The sequence below is a fragment of the Diabrotica virgifera genome, chromosome 6, assembly GCF_917563875.1.
Source record: "Diabrotica virgifera virgifera chromosome 6, PGI_DIABVI_V3a".
In the NCBI taxonomy this organism is placed as follows: Eukaryota; Metazoa; Arthropoda; class Insecta; order Coleoptera; family Chrysomelidae; genus Diabrotica; species Diabrotica virgifera.
In genome coordinates this window covers 129,714,526-129,730,096 of record NC_065448.1, presented here as the reverse complement: position 1 = coordinate 129,730,096, position 15,571 = coordinate 129,714,526, and the positions used below count along the sequence as shown (strand labels likewise).

At 32.2% G+C, this 15,571-nt stretch overlaps 1 protein-coding gene across 3 annotated transcripts in view; it reads right to left on the bottom strand.

The window, feature by feature from the left end:
• The window catches only part of LOC126886014 (DNA repair protein RAD50-like), a 117,527-nt gene that overhangs the window by 52,815 nt on the left and 49,141 nt on the right, over positions 1-15,571 (bottom strand). For all 3 annotated transcript variants that reach the window (XM_050652850.1, XM_050652848.1, XM_050652849.1), the window contains exons 2-3: positions 13,187-13,498; positions 1,495-1,782 (exon numbers count right to left, since the gene is read on the bottom strand). In XM_050652850.1, coding sequence (XP_050508807.1) covers positions 1,495-1,782; positions 13,187-13,486 — 588 coding nt within the window. In that variant the 5' untranslated portion in view covers positions 13,487-13,498. The remainder of the gene's footprint in view (positions 1-1,494; positions 1,783-13,186; positions 13,499-15,571) is intronic.

Below are 15,571 nucleotides of genomic sequence, written 5' to 3'. Positions count from 1 at the left end.
GAATTTTATGTGGGGGAACATTGTCAAAATCGCAATTTTAACCTAAAAATAAAAAAAAAAGAAATCACGTTTTTTTTGCGTTTACCTCGCTACAACTCTGTTCCATTTTAATATTTTTTTCTGAAATTTTTACACTATATAGCTGTAACATTTCTGAAGACAAAGGTATATGCCTTAAGTTTTTATTCTTATCATGATAAAGCTTATGAATTTTTCAAAGAAAAAGGTGCGGATTTGTGCATTGTAAAGTTTAATCGCAAAAGTTGTGTGACGAAGTTTTAAATTTAGCTTCTCATCACGTTTATTTTAAAGTAAAGAGCACAAAGAAGTTTTCTGGTAAGTTTTAGATCAAAATGTTTTATAGAAAAAAAAATGTGCAACTTTTAATGTCAACATTAGAAATCCCCAATATAACGCTTATTTTTTGAGGGACAGACAATCTAGGTCTAATTTCTCACATCTAGTACTATCCTTGGATAATAAGCTTTCATTTGACACCTCATTTTTCATTTTACCTAGTATAATGACGGAGAAGTAAACGTTATTATTCTATTATTCTTGTAGGTATATTTAACATTGATTGAAATTATGAAAGAAATATATAGAAAACAGCATGGCAACACTGTGACGCACAAACATACAAAATTCAGCCACATTCAGCTGTGCGTTACATAGGGTGCTTTAATATCCAAGATGTCCAAAATTTTTATGTAAACATATTAAAAAAGAAGCCGCATCTTGATAAAAACTGTCTTATCGAAAAAATACTAAAAACGTTTTAAACACATTGTGTTTAACTATAGTACAACAATAACAATTATTAATAATTATAAATATTTTATATTAACAATTTAACAATAATTCTTATATAATATCAATAATAATTATAATTTAATTGGAACGTACACAAGAGTTGGGGGGGGGGGTTTAATTTTACGGGGTGTACAAATAATTTTACTGTAATTTTTTAAAGATGTTCCTGTCATAAGTATGCCACATGTGCATGTCCATTTTCAAGAAAAATCCTCTAATACCTGGTTGCACCAACAGATCTTAAGCTTAAGACGTGCCTTAAGCTCAGATTACGAAACATACGCGTTGCACCTTTGGGTCTTAGATTAATTTTCAGCTTGCCACAATGGATTGCCACGTGGATTGCATCTTAAACTTCGTCTCATCTCAGTTAAGACGTGCTTGAATAAGTATCGAAAATTATGGTGCAACATAAGTGAGACTTACAGCGGACCTATCTAAGCCGAGCTGGGCTAAGCTGGAGCTTAAGATTTGTTGACACAACCAGGCATAAGAGTTTTCGATATATGGAAAACAATATATTTTCATTTTGTAACTTCAAAGAGCTGTAACTTTTTTATGTGCACATTTGTACTGAGACAAGTTAGGTTCAATCGATCTATTTTTGGTCCCAAAAAATATGTGATTTAATTTATGACCTGCATTTTTCTTACACTCTTTATGAAATAAAAAAAAACTTACTTGTTGATTTTTTATTTTCTCGCGAATGTGATTAATACATTTATTATATCTGACAGCATCAAAAATTTCATCAAACTTTTCTTTAAGCTCTTTACGTCCATCCAAAGGCCACAATGAGTTTTCTTGGTGGCAGAAGAGGACGTTATTAATTATTGATTTGGAGAGATTGATGGAACTGCAGCAGAAACTGTTAGCATCAGCACTTGTATACTGGACATCTGATATGCCGGTATCAATGGAAGTACCAAGCTTGTGAAAACTGAGTGTACCTTCATTATCCATTTGGACCTGCAAAACAAATTGCATTACGAATTTGAACAGTATATATCTCTTATAACGATTATTTAAAACAGATGTAGCTATTAATTAGACTGACTACAATAAAACAGTTTATTTTAATTTCACACACATTTACTACTTATTAACCTTAAGTTGACAATGCTAATAGGCGAATCAACGAAGCACTAAAAAACTCAAAACCTAAAATTTTGTGCAGTAAGATGAATCGTCATGTACCTTTTTGCATTCGATTCGAGAGAGTGTCAGGAAATTTTGTAAACTAAATTGATCTCTGGGAGATGAAAATTGCATTAAGTATGTGCATAAGAAAAATGCATGTTTAAAGTGCATCTCGAAGAGATGGACAATTAAAAGAGACTAGAACTCGGGAAATATTAACGGAAATGAATTCAACTTTTATACTCGAGGGTTTTGGGGGTCGCTGAATACGAATTTCTTGACGGCGATGGTCTCCGAGCTAACTGGTACCCAGGGTGGAACTCGTCGCCTGGAGTTTTATGTTATTATCATTCAAAATCAGTCAATAATCATTACTCAGGGGGTTTTGAGGATCGCCGTGCGCGAATTTCATGACGGTGATGGTATCCGAGGTACCTGGTACTTAGGGTGGAACTCGTCGACTGGAGCTTTATGTTATAATCATTAAAAAGCAGTCAATAAACAGTACTCGAGGGTTTTGGGTGTCGCTGAATATGAATTTTTCAGTAGTAAACTTTCTCAAAATAGAATATCTAAAAAAAGATCTAAAAATTATTTTTAAATGTTGGCGCTTTTGTTTATTTACAATAATAAAATAGTTATTTTCCTAACAAGTGCAGAAAGTCATACTTTTCCGCACGCGATTGCAGTTTGCCGAACGACGCGAAGCGGAGTTCGGCAAGCAGTCGAGTGCGGAAAAGAGACTTTCTGCAAGAGTTAGGAACAATATTTTTTCTACAAGTCTTTAAAAAATGACCAAATCTTAATCATTTAATTTAATTAATATGATTATTTCATTCATAGGAGATTCTGACCAATAGAAAGCTACAGAATTAAAAATTAAACTGATAATTTTTGATAATATCCCGTCGTCAAGTATATTACGTTAGATGCCCTTCGTTGCTACGAAAAAATACATTCAGTGACATTCATGACAATTAATGTTTTAAAAATTATAAAAGTGATGACTTTCAACCGTCAAATATTTATAACAACTGTGTGTTTATTTGTACTAATTTGTACTTACATAAATAAATTACAATAAAATTTTGGTTTTGAACAGTTTTATTCATCAAATAGTCGCAACAAATTGCACTCGATCTCTAAAATTATTATCGAATTTTTGCCCTCGTGACATCTTGACATAATTTCACCCCCTTCGGGTCGTGAAATTAAAACTGTCAAAGTGTCACTCCGGAAAAATTCGATAATTCTAGAGCTCTTGTGCAATTACTACTGAAAGTACATACACAAATTAATTCTTTGACAGGGTTGTCAAAACCAAACTTTCAGCATAATTGGTTAGCATGACGACGATCTTGGTTTCCATGGCGACGATTCAAACCACTGTTATTGTCTACTGATTTGACTTTCGAATATTATGTCAAAATAATTTTATTTCATCGAATTGTCGCGTTAATTTCATTAAAACATGTACACAATAAGATACATTTGAAATAAATTAATGAATAATATCAAAAATATTAGTTTATTGCATGTATTATAATTATTTTAAGGTCATATTAAAATATCTAAATTCAGTGCGGAAAAGTAATGCGGAAATGTAGTGCGGAAAAGTAATGCGGAAAAGTAAAACTTTCTAAACTAAAACGCGTGCGCGAAAGTAGACATTTTTGCACGCTCGTAGAAAATAGTATATTGTGCAACAAGTGCAGAAAGGTACTAATTTCTCACGAGTTTGAAAAGTTGCGGTACGAGCGCAAGCGAGTGCCGCAATTCAAACGAGTGAGAAATTACCTTTATGCACGTGTTTCACACTATACTTTTTCTACAAGCACAGTTTTTCTTAAAAATAAAAATCACAATTTCCAAACGACGATTAATTATAATAGGTACCTATGTGATAAATTTTAAACTGTATTTAATTAATACCTACTAATCAATTTAAATTCCTTATACCTAAATAAATTGCACAGAAATCAGTTAAAAAATTAATGCACGGCCTTAATTTGTTTAAATTTAAACAATTATTACACATTATTGACATTATATTTATACAGTCACGGATTCACACAAAACCTACTTCATTCGACGTCTCTTGCACAGGTTGCTAAATCCTTATTGGTTATTTGATAATTATAAAATGTTTAATAAGAATAAAATTGTAAAATAAAACAGTTGTAACATCCATAATTTAGTTTCTATGCTATAGTTAAATATAATAATTGTCTTATAGGTTATATATTTGTCTAAAGTTTAACCACGGATGTAAACAGAATATAACGTTACTCAGAATGCGGTAGTCCACGGATGTAAACAGAATATAACGTTACTCAGAATGAGGTAGTCAACTGTGCAGAAAAGAACTTTGCGGCACAGAAACGTCACTTTGCGGCACAGAAACGTCACTTTTCTGCACACTAATGTCAAATATCTTATACTGTGAGAAAATATCAAGTTTGCTAACATAAAACCGTGCAGAAAAGTGCACTTTGAATAGTGGTTGTAGAAAAACTATTTTTCAACATTTTCTGTGCGATAATATTTTAACCCGGGAACAGTCGCGCTTTTTTCTGACACGTAATCGGTTGCGCGTTAGATTAAATCTAACAATACGAATTTACATACGAATTTAAAACAAATTTTTATTTTATAGTATTTTTATTTACTTGCAATGTTAAAAATATCTATTTCTAACAATTATCAAGTTATCACGGAAAAGGATAAAATGTTAGATTTTTTCTAACGGCTCGACCGATCCCGGGTTAATTATAAATTTAACTAAACAATTCTAAATACCATATTTAGATCAAACAAAGTGCCAAAAGCATGAATTACACAGGAAACGTAAAAAAGTAAATAGACGTGAAGTTAGCCGCAGTTTTAGTGACATAATTTCATAACATCTTCTCACCTTTTAAACCTTCCTTAGAATTCTACAAATGTTTTAAAATCGAAATTAGCTTATTTGGTTCAGTCATTCTGGAGCAGTTATAAAAAATATAATAACAAAATAAAACGACGTTTATTAAACTTCATTCTAGTTCATTCATCAAAAGCTACAATTTTAGTTTGAAATTAATTTATTGACGTTTCGACTTCTACGTCCAATATTCCATTTTCGATAATTTTAGTTTGAAATTAATTTATTGACGTTTCGACTTCCACGTCGGAAGTCGAAACGTCAATAAATTAATTTCAAACTAAAATTGTGGTTGTACTTCCCAAATAAAATAGTAAATTACATAATTATGCCACCAGCAAATAGCTTCAGTACAATATTAAAAAGTAGCAATGCAAAAAATTAGTTGAGATACCATTTGCTTTGATTTTAGGAATTAAGATCCTATAATTTTAATTTTAGTCGATTTGACTGAACAAGGACATGTATTTAAGTAACAGTAGGTATACAGTCCGTACAATATACATACCGTTGCACGTCATCCGCGTCATAGCACGTGACGTCACATGACACCAACACGAAATATTTAAGTCGTAGGTGTGTTCCTTTTTAGAATCGTTTAGCTGAGTACACTGGAATTACAGCCACTAGACATATTTTATTTTATATGAATAGAAATAATATTGGAAGATTTCAATTAATGTAAATTTAAAGAAACATATCCTAACTTGTTTCATTATTTAGTTATGGAATATAAAGCGTTTTTATAAAGCACACTTGTTCGGATTACACCCTAACCACCTCTAACTGCGATCGATCAAAGGTGACATTTTGGCATAAATTGTGAACATTTATTTGACAGTTGCGATGTTGACACTACAGATTTATTTTTATTCTTTACTAAGCTTTGTTATTAAACCAAGAGGAGTAAACTAAAAAGACAGATTCACATCCAAGAAAGTCACTAGAAATATCACCAAATATGTACCTACATCTTCTTTTTTGGTTGATCATATCGGCTTTTGATGGTAATCCATAAATATTATATTATACTAATACGTCGCTAAAGAGTTCTAAAAACAACAAAACAACTGTTTTTTTTATATAAAACAGACTAAAAATCTAAAAATTAAAGGAATAACACAGAAAATACAAAAAATCGCTTATATAATTTAATTAACCTTAAAATTTTATAAATGTCATTAGTGTCAAAATTTCATAACAGTGGACTAAACTTTCGTGAGGTTGGACCAATTAAAACAAGCTTTACGCCGCGGGAAATTTGAATTACTCCTGGTTTAAAAAAATACTATATAAGTATTCGTTTTCTTATATTTATTGTTTTTATTATTAACTTTAACGTAAGATTATAATTTAATTCTTGTTTTCTATTTCTAATGTTTTTATTTATTTACATTGAATATTAATTTGTTTTGTTGTATAATGCACTTCACAATAATTATGTGATATATTTGATTTAAAATGAATAGGGAACTTGCATAAAATTTAAAATTGGGAAAAATGTTATAAATCACAACAGAACATACTTTAAAACATGTATCAATGATAAAAAAGTTTTGTTTGTCTTTCGTTTTTCCCCTAAAGACGATTAAAAATTCAAATTATTCCAGCCAGCAAAAAACGCGTCGTGACGTCATATGGTTTTGCATTTACATTTTACACCAAAAAGTAAACAAAATTAATTAGACATTATAAACGTCAGTAAAAAATACAGTTATGTGACGTTAAAAGTGTTTTTGTTCGTTTGAACTATTCATAGAAAATTTTTACTTTTACAAAATGGTTTTATTTTCAATAGTAAACCTTCTTTTCTTTCCTTCAAAAACTGTATCAAACTCCAATCTCAACAAACTGGTATATATTATTACAACGACATACGATAAATGTCATTAGAATATAAATATTTTTCCTTTATTACCCTACGACGAGCTGGCCAAATACCCAAGTAGGTGTAGGCCAATAAATTAAAGAAGGAAAAGAAGAATACACCTAAATATAACGCTGTGTCTAGGTACACGCTAACGTGTACGCAAATAAAAAAGTTAGTGTCAGAGTGTTGGAATTTGTTTAATTGCGTTGTGTTTATACTTTAATTTAAATATTGATTAGTAAAGAGATTTCTTATTTTTTATTTGTTTAGTGTTTGTTTTTAAATTAACTATGCAGTGTTGACAATTATTTAATTGTTTTAATGAGTTTAACAACATTTTAAAACAGTATGAAAAAGTTAAGAGACTATAAATTAATATATATTTTTTTAGTTATAAGTGAAATACAGTATTTAGTATTATAATATAGTACAATATGTTACAATTTAGTATATATGTTACAGTCCAAGTTGATTCTCAGTTAGAGTTGACTCCAACTAGTTGGAGTCAACTCCAACTGAAACGAGCAGTAAAACTTGATTTTAAAAATTTAAATCAACTTTTACTAGTTGGAGTTGACTCTTCCTGGATCGATTCAGTAAATGTTGATTATACGAGAATCTCAAGTGCATTTTTGATGAGTGTGCGTTTCTTTGTTTTGACCTTTTCAACTACTTATTAGTATAGTCTGTAACGTCGCCCCCGTTAGGTAAATTATTCTGATTCGATTTTTTGCACAAACTTACTCAAAGAAATACATCCGTATAACAATCCTTATAACAAATACACAGGGTGTCACGCGGTACCGCGGTCGAAAAATTGTTTAACCAATTTTTGTTAACCAAATTCACAAAAATAATTTTTATCTACTCTATCTCATATTATGTAAATTGTAAACGTTTTATTGTGTGAAAATTGTAAATATAGATAGCAGTACATGAAGGGTTTAAAGTGTGTCTGAAGTAACAATGTATTTTAAATCGGTTTTACTTTTTCGCACTGTTTTTTAGCACACTTTCATATAATTAAATATCCTTAACTTTCGCCTTCTTGAGGAAATCAGACACGCTCTTGCAACGGCAACTGAAATGCTCACAAAACAGCGACCACGGAAGCAAAGATGGATGCCAGAGGAAATATTGGATTTAATGGACGTCAACTAAAAAACAACAAATCTGTAGGAAAAGATGAAATACCAGCTGAGCTATTGAAGTTAATCAACGAGGAAAACTTAGACTTTCTTCTTGGACTATTTAATAATGTTTACAATACAGGGACTATCCCTAAAATATGGCTTGAATCAGTCTTCATATCACTGCCTAAAAAGAAGAATGCCAAATTATGCCAGGACTTCCGCCTTATAAGTCTATTAAATAACATTCTGAAGCTTTTCTTGCGTATCATACAGAACAGAATATATTATAAAAAATGTGATGAGGTCACCGGTCAAGAACAATTTGGCTTCAGGAAAGGTATGGGGACACGAGAAGCAATATTCTGTCTTCAAACTCTGGCACAAAGATACAAAGATCAGCAAGCAGACCTTTTTATCTGTTTCATAGATTTTGAGAAAGCGTTCGATAGGGTGAAGCACAAGACCTTGATAGAAAGATTGAACGACATCGGAGTCGACAAAAGAGATTCTAAAATTATAGAGGCTATTTATTGGAATCAGACAGCAATCATAAAGACCAATGGTAATACGTCAAGGCCAATTGAAATACAACGAGGTGTTAGACAGGGTTGTGTGCTATCACCCATACTTTTAACGTCTACTCTGAGGTAATATTGGCGAACTCTTTATCGCATTCTTCAGAAGGAATCAGGATAAACGGGCAGAGTAAATAACATCCGGTATGCAGATGACACAGTATTAATGACTGATTCGGACCATAGTCTGCAGATACTGTTGGATAGGGTTACTGAGAGTTGTGAAAAAATGGGGATGAAGATCAATACTGCGAAAACCAAAGTTATAACAATATCAAGGAACAAAATTTTACCTCTTCCAATAAATTTGTGAAACACCAACAGCTTGAATACGTAAGCCAGTACAAATATCTTGGTTGCTGGTTTAACAATCAACTTGATTATAAACAAGAAGTCAAGAGCGAGAATAGAGGTAGCCCAACAGGGGTCTATCAAAATGAAAAGCTTATTTTGTAACAGTAGCATTAATATCAGCCTTAGATGTCGTATTCTGCATTGCTATGTGTGGTCAATACTTTTGTATGGAACGGAGGCCTGGACACAACACAACACTGATGAACAAGTTCTGACACACCACCAACGAATATGTTCTAAGGAGAATAGGTATAGATAGGGAACTGCTAAAAATCATTAAAGTCAGAAAAGTTAGCTACCTGGGACACATAATGAGAAACAAAAAGTACCGCCTCACGCAACTGATCATCCAGGGTACGATTGAAGGAAAACCGGGTCCCGGTAGGCGCCAGATTTCATGGCTTACAAATATCAGAGACTGGACCGGCCTTGATTCAACATCTTTGTTTAGAGCCGCATTGGACAGAGACATATTTGCCAGTGTAGTCGCTAACCTCCACTAAAGAAGAAAGCACCACAAGAAGAAGAACTTTCGCCTTGTCATGGTGATGACATGTGAGCAATAAATTACAAAAAAAGTTTTGACAGTTTTGTGGTTTGACAGAAGTTTGAATTTTTAAATGCCAAAATGGTGCAATGGTGCATCTCACTCGCACTCACATTGAGAGCTGCGTCAATACGCTCCTAGCACTCATTGTTAATAATTAAAATAACCGCTTAGTAATAAAATAATAACAAAAATTTCTTCAGTATCTTGTAGGGGGGTCGTTAAAATTCGTATGACAGTAATGACAGATGACTTTTGCATATTGTATACCTACCTAATTACTAAATCTGTAAAGTTTTGATTTATTTTGTATGAATATAATTGCCAAACACTACAGAGTTTTACTTTTTGACATAAATTTTATTAATAATAAGATAAATTTTGTACAATATTTTTAATAATTAAAGTAAATAAATTTTAATTTCACTCAAATAAATAATCGATTGCTGCCATTGACCACTTACATTCAATCTCGGTTAATTTGATTAATAATCGCGGCAGGTAAAGTAACATTCTTCTTTCAATACAACAAAGTGTTACTTTACTGCCGAAAATGAGGGCAAATGAGTACAATAATGGATGATTTTAGTGACGTTTGGCGATAAACAATGATTTTAAACAAATTCGCTAAAATAATTTTTTCACTTCGCACAAATTTTTTTTTTGATCCTTTGGGCCTTTTTTCTCTAAAATTGACTGTTGTCGAGTTATTAACGACTTAAATTTTGAAAAACGCCAAAATAACCATTTTTAAGGTTTAATGACTCGGTTAAAGATAATTATTGTGAAAGTCGAGCGAACGGCCGTGGAGTAACGGCATAATCGCTGGCCTCATACGCCAGTGTACTTGGGTTCGAGCCCTGCCAAAGACAAACCATTTTCATTTCCGATAATGACACGAGCCGTCTCATCGTACCTCGGAGAGCACGTTAAGCCGTCGGTCCCCCTGAGCTAGTGTACATCGACACTAGTTACTTGAAACAGGGTTAAAGATGTAATTGGCGCCGGAACTGTCCGAAAGGCAAAAATGCCATACGATATTATATAAATATTATGAAAGTCAGAAACTAAAAAAAATCAAAGATTAAAGCTACCTCTATAAGATCCTGAAGAAATTTTTGTCATTATTTCATTAATAAGATAATATTTTTAATTATCAACAATGAGCGCTAAGCGTGTATTGAGGCGGCCGTCAATGTGAATGCGAGTGAGATTCACCATTGGACGGCCGGAATGGTGCATCTCTTTAGCACTCACCATTGACGGCCGCCTAATACGCACTTAGCGCTCATTGTTAATAATTAAAGATAAAGCTTAGTAATAAAATAGTGACAAAAATGTCTGCTGGATCTTGTAGAGGGGGCTATAAACTTTGGTTTGGTCACGTTCTGACTTTCATCATAATGGATTTTAACCGAGTTATTAAGCCTTGAAAATGGCTATTTTCGCATTTTTCAAATTTTAAATCGCGTATAACTCGACAACAATCAATTTTAGAGAAAAATCACAAAATACCTTTTTTTGCTCAGAATAACCCAAATGATCTAAAAAATATTGTTCGAAGTGAAAAAATTATTTTTGTGAATTTGTCTAAAAAAAATTGTCTAAACAATTTATCGATCAAGGTACTGCCTGGCACCCAGTAGATTTGTTACAAGGACCTCTTTTTGAGTAAGTTTGTTACAAGTAGATTTGTAACAAGGACCTCTTTTTGAGTAAGTTTGTGCAAAAAATTCGAATCGGAGTAATTTACCTAACGGGGGCGACGATACAGCCTAGACTAATTTAAACATTTTCAGTAACATTTAATTTCTAGAATCGGCTGTTGGTATGAATCAGAATCAACTTTTACTAAATTGCATTGGGAAGAGTATACTTTTCCTAGTTGGAGTCTACTTTTACTAGTAAATGTTGAATATAAATCTTCATTTTATATTTATAATCAACTTTTACTGAAACCAGCCGTTAGAGTTGACTCCAACTAGTTGGAGTCAACTCCAACTAGTTGGAGTCAACTCCAACTGGATAATCAACTTAAACTGTAACATATACAATATTTAGTATTACCGTCCAAAATTAAAATAAAAGGAAGACCTAAAGCTTTCACAATAATAATTAACTTGTTATGAAGCTATTTCCTTATGGCATTTTTGTAATCAACTATTCTAAATGGGAACTAAGCCACAATTTAACTAAAAAAATGATGTTATTAACGTTTCAACGTCTAAATCGGACGTCGTTGTCAAAATACAAAATATTATTAAATTAAACAAAAATGTTCTTGCTTAGTAAAAAAATTTTTCTAATAATTTATTTAATCTGACTAATTTTTGTATTTTGACAATGACATCCGATTTGGAGGTCGAAACGTTAATAAAATCTTTTTTTAGTTAAATTGTGGCTCATTTCCCATTTAGAATAGTTGATTATAATAATTAACTTACGTATAAAAATTATTTTAGCAATATTTTGTACGTGTCATGTCAACTAAATACATATATTTATTTTGCTAACCTAAATATACGGTGCTAGTCAAAAGTCCATACCCCCCCTCTTATCTTTTGAACGGTTATACCTATAATAGTGAAATTTGGAGAGATGAAATAAACGGACGTAAGCTTCTTAACTAGTCATGACAGGTGACGTAATAGTGACAGATGACGTTACAGAGCCACTGTGACGGATAATTTTAAATGGGACCTTATGGCAAGTGATACCTTGTTTGAAAGGTATTCAAAATACCTATTCAGTCATACTATTTTTTGGGTTTATGTTGATTTTGATTTTGGTGAATAAATTAAATAAATATAATATTGTAGTTTCGCATTTAATTAATAAAAATTCAAATGTCCGCCTATGGTTTTTTTTGTCAAAAAAGTTGACGTTTTTCAATTCTCTAGTAGTTTTTACGTCAACGTTAACCTTTTTGACAAGTAATCATAGGCGGGATTTTGAATTTTTATTAATTAAGTGCGAAACTACAATTTTATATTTATTTCATTTATTCATCAAAATTAGCTTCAACTCAAACAAAATTAGTATGACTGAATAGGTATGTTCAATACCTTTCAAACGAGGTATCACTTGCCATAAGGTCCCATTTAAAATTATCTGTCACAGTGGCGCTGTAAAGTCAACTGTCACTATAACGTCACCTGTCATGACTAGTTAAGAAGCTTATGTCCGTTTAGTACCTCCCTCCGAATTTCACTATTATAGGTATAACCGTTCAAAAGATACGAGGGGGGTACGGACTTTTGACTAGCACTGTATACTTTTATTATATACATTGATTTATTACAATTAAGTTTGAAACATCTGAATAGTTCTGCTTCCCTTCCCTTAACAAATATTTTTCTATCAAACAAACCCTAAACATATCAAAATAGCATGTATTTACCAAAATATACAGTCACTGCGTACGTTAAATAATGACGTCACTGGCTTGATGAAGTTTAATTCGCGTGTATGTACCTAACTTTTTTATTTGCGTACACGTTAGCGTTTACCTAGACACAGCGAAATATAACCATAATAATAACTAATGTAAAACTAGGTGACGTCACGGGCCGTTCGAACTACTTTAAAATACCGAAGACTTTAAATTTGTACTTCTAAGTTATTATGAGGTTTTGAAGCGTGAAATTTTGGAAATCTCATTTTTATACAAAACTGAACATTATTATGTAATAAAAAAAATGTGCAAGTTCCCTATTCTAGAAATTTTTTGTAATTGAACAAAAATGTCAACTTAGATCTCTGACGTGGATAATGACGTGCAACGGTATGTATATTGTACGGACTGTATTTATCTAAAGGATAGTAAGTTACCTGCATAACTTTTTTAACTGTTAGTATGTTCCCTTCTGCATCTGAAAACTTGATCTCAATAGTTCCTTTAGTTAAATTTCTGTTTGACATTTTTGGTTCATTAAGAAAATATTGTCCACTATTGGTACCAGCTGGCAATTTTTCAGTTAGCGCATACTGGATAGATTCCAAAATTGTAGTTTTGCCAGACCCATTAGGTCCTTGGAAAAGAACCACAGGGGTGTTGAAATACACTGTTTGGTGACTGTCTGGGCTGAAATTTCTAATGCCAGAAATTTGTAAACTATGCAACAAAGCCATTTTGATGGAAATCTAGAAAAATACAAATTTAGGTTAAAAGATCTAAACTAAGATCTTCAATGTCATAGAGAGTCGTTTGACTTTCAAAATGTACGGATGTATCGATGCTTGGCTGAATAGGTATTCTCGTTAAGGGCTCCATTCACGTTGAAATCGGTATCGAAACATGTTGCAAGGATCAGTATCCGCGATACAAACATCATCGTGTATTTGGCTGTTCAGTAACATAACGTATCGCCGTTTGTATCACTGTCGTGATACCTTGATATCTTGATAGTTCTGATCGGAAGTATGTCTTAGAACGTGACCCGTCAAAATAGCCCGGTCAAAACAGCCCCGTCAAAAAATTTCCGTCAAAATAGCCCCAACACAAAATAGCCTCGACAAAATAAATAGCCCGCAAACAAAATATAGCCCCGACAAAATAGATCGCACACAAAATAGCCCCGGTCAAAACAGCCCCGGCTCAAAATAGCCCCGGCTAAAACAGCCTCTTATAAACAATTACATAATTATTTATACAAGGTGTCCAAAAACTTTTTTTTAATTTAAATTATTTGACAAAAAGGAAGAATGTATTTAATTTATTTAATTTAAAATGCATTTTACTGTTGCCCGAAAACAGAAAAAAAAAATGTTTATATCATAAATTAACATTGATTTTGGCTTAACTTAAATGTTCAAACTTCCAAGAGGCAGGAAAGACAGGACTCGAGTTCTCTGAAAAGACAATTTTTATTTAATGTGGTTAAGATAAACATCTGAATCGAGGATAATTACCATTTTTTGACGGGGCTATTTTGACGGGATACCTACCGTCTTAGGAAATAGTGCTAAACTCTTAGGAATTTTTCTAGATGATAATTTGGACTGGAGTGTTCATACAGACTACTTAAGTTCTAATCTTTCTGCAACTATATTTTTAATACGCAACTTGGATTTTATGATTTCTAAAAGCACCCTTAGAGTGATCTACTTTACACTGTTCCATAGCCATTTACAGTATGGAATAACTGTTTGGGGTGGCTATTGTCACGCAGACAGAGTTTTTAAACTACAAAAGAGAGTTAGGATACTTGCAGGAGCAGAGTATAGGGAACACTGTAAACCTTTATTTCAGGCGTTAGGTATTATGCCACTACCTTCACTCTACAACGGTTGTTGGCAACTGAGTTACCAACAACCGTTCAACATGTGAACAACTCAATTTGGGGTCAGATGGTACCCTGTGCATAATACATGTGATATCTTGTGCATCCATGTTTAATTTATGAATTATAGTCAATGTTTCCATGACTGATTAAGTTTAGGGTTTTTACCCAAATATTTTCATTTTGGTGGTTAGCATGTCAGCATCTTGTCAACACTGATGATGATCTGTTATCAGATTGAAAACTAGTTTTGCTTGTTATGTAGCCCTTTTTAGGGAATTTTAATAAATATACCTTTTATAATAGTTATTTATGATATAAGTGTTAAAAGTACACGTTTAAGGCATGCAAACACAATTCACATGAGTGCCTTAAAAATGTACTTTTTAACATGCATATCATATAATATCTTTTCTACAAACGTAATTACAGGGCAATATCTACAAAAACTTTTACTTGAACATGACTCACATTCCATTTTTATATTTTTTTGACATTACATCAAAATTGCCTATACGGTCAATACGAACTGCAGTGCCTTAAAAATATTTTAAAGCACTAGTGCCTTAAAGTAGCATTTTTAACACGGTTGTAGAAAAAGGATTTTAATTGTTTTTTTTTTAAATTACCTTCCTACATGTTAATGCGTCTGAGTTATTTTGTTTGTTTATAAGATTAAAATCACACTATCTTTTCAAAATTATTTTACAATATCTAACATAAACTGTTTAAACAAATTGGAACATGAAGTAAAACCACTTCTATCTAAAAGGTATAGTTACTAAAATTTTAAAAAAATCCCAATGGATTGAATAAAATGTGTTCATCAGAACGTTTTCGAACCTGTCGGTCCATCATCAGTGAATTTGAATACTTGCAAAATAGCCCCAGAACCAAACAGTGGTTGTGATTATAAATCAATCTACATTGTGTT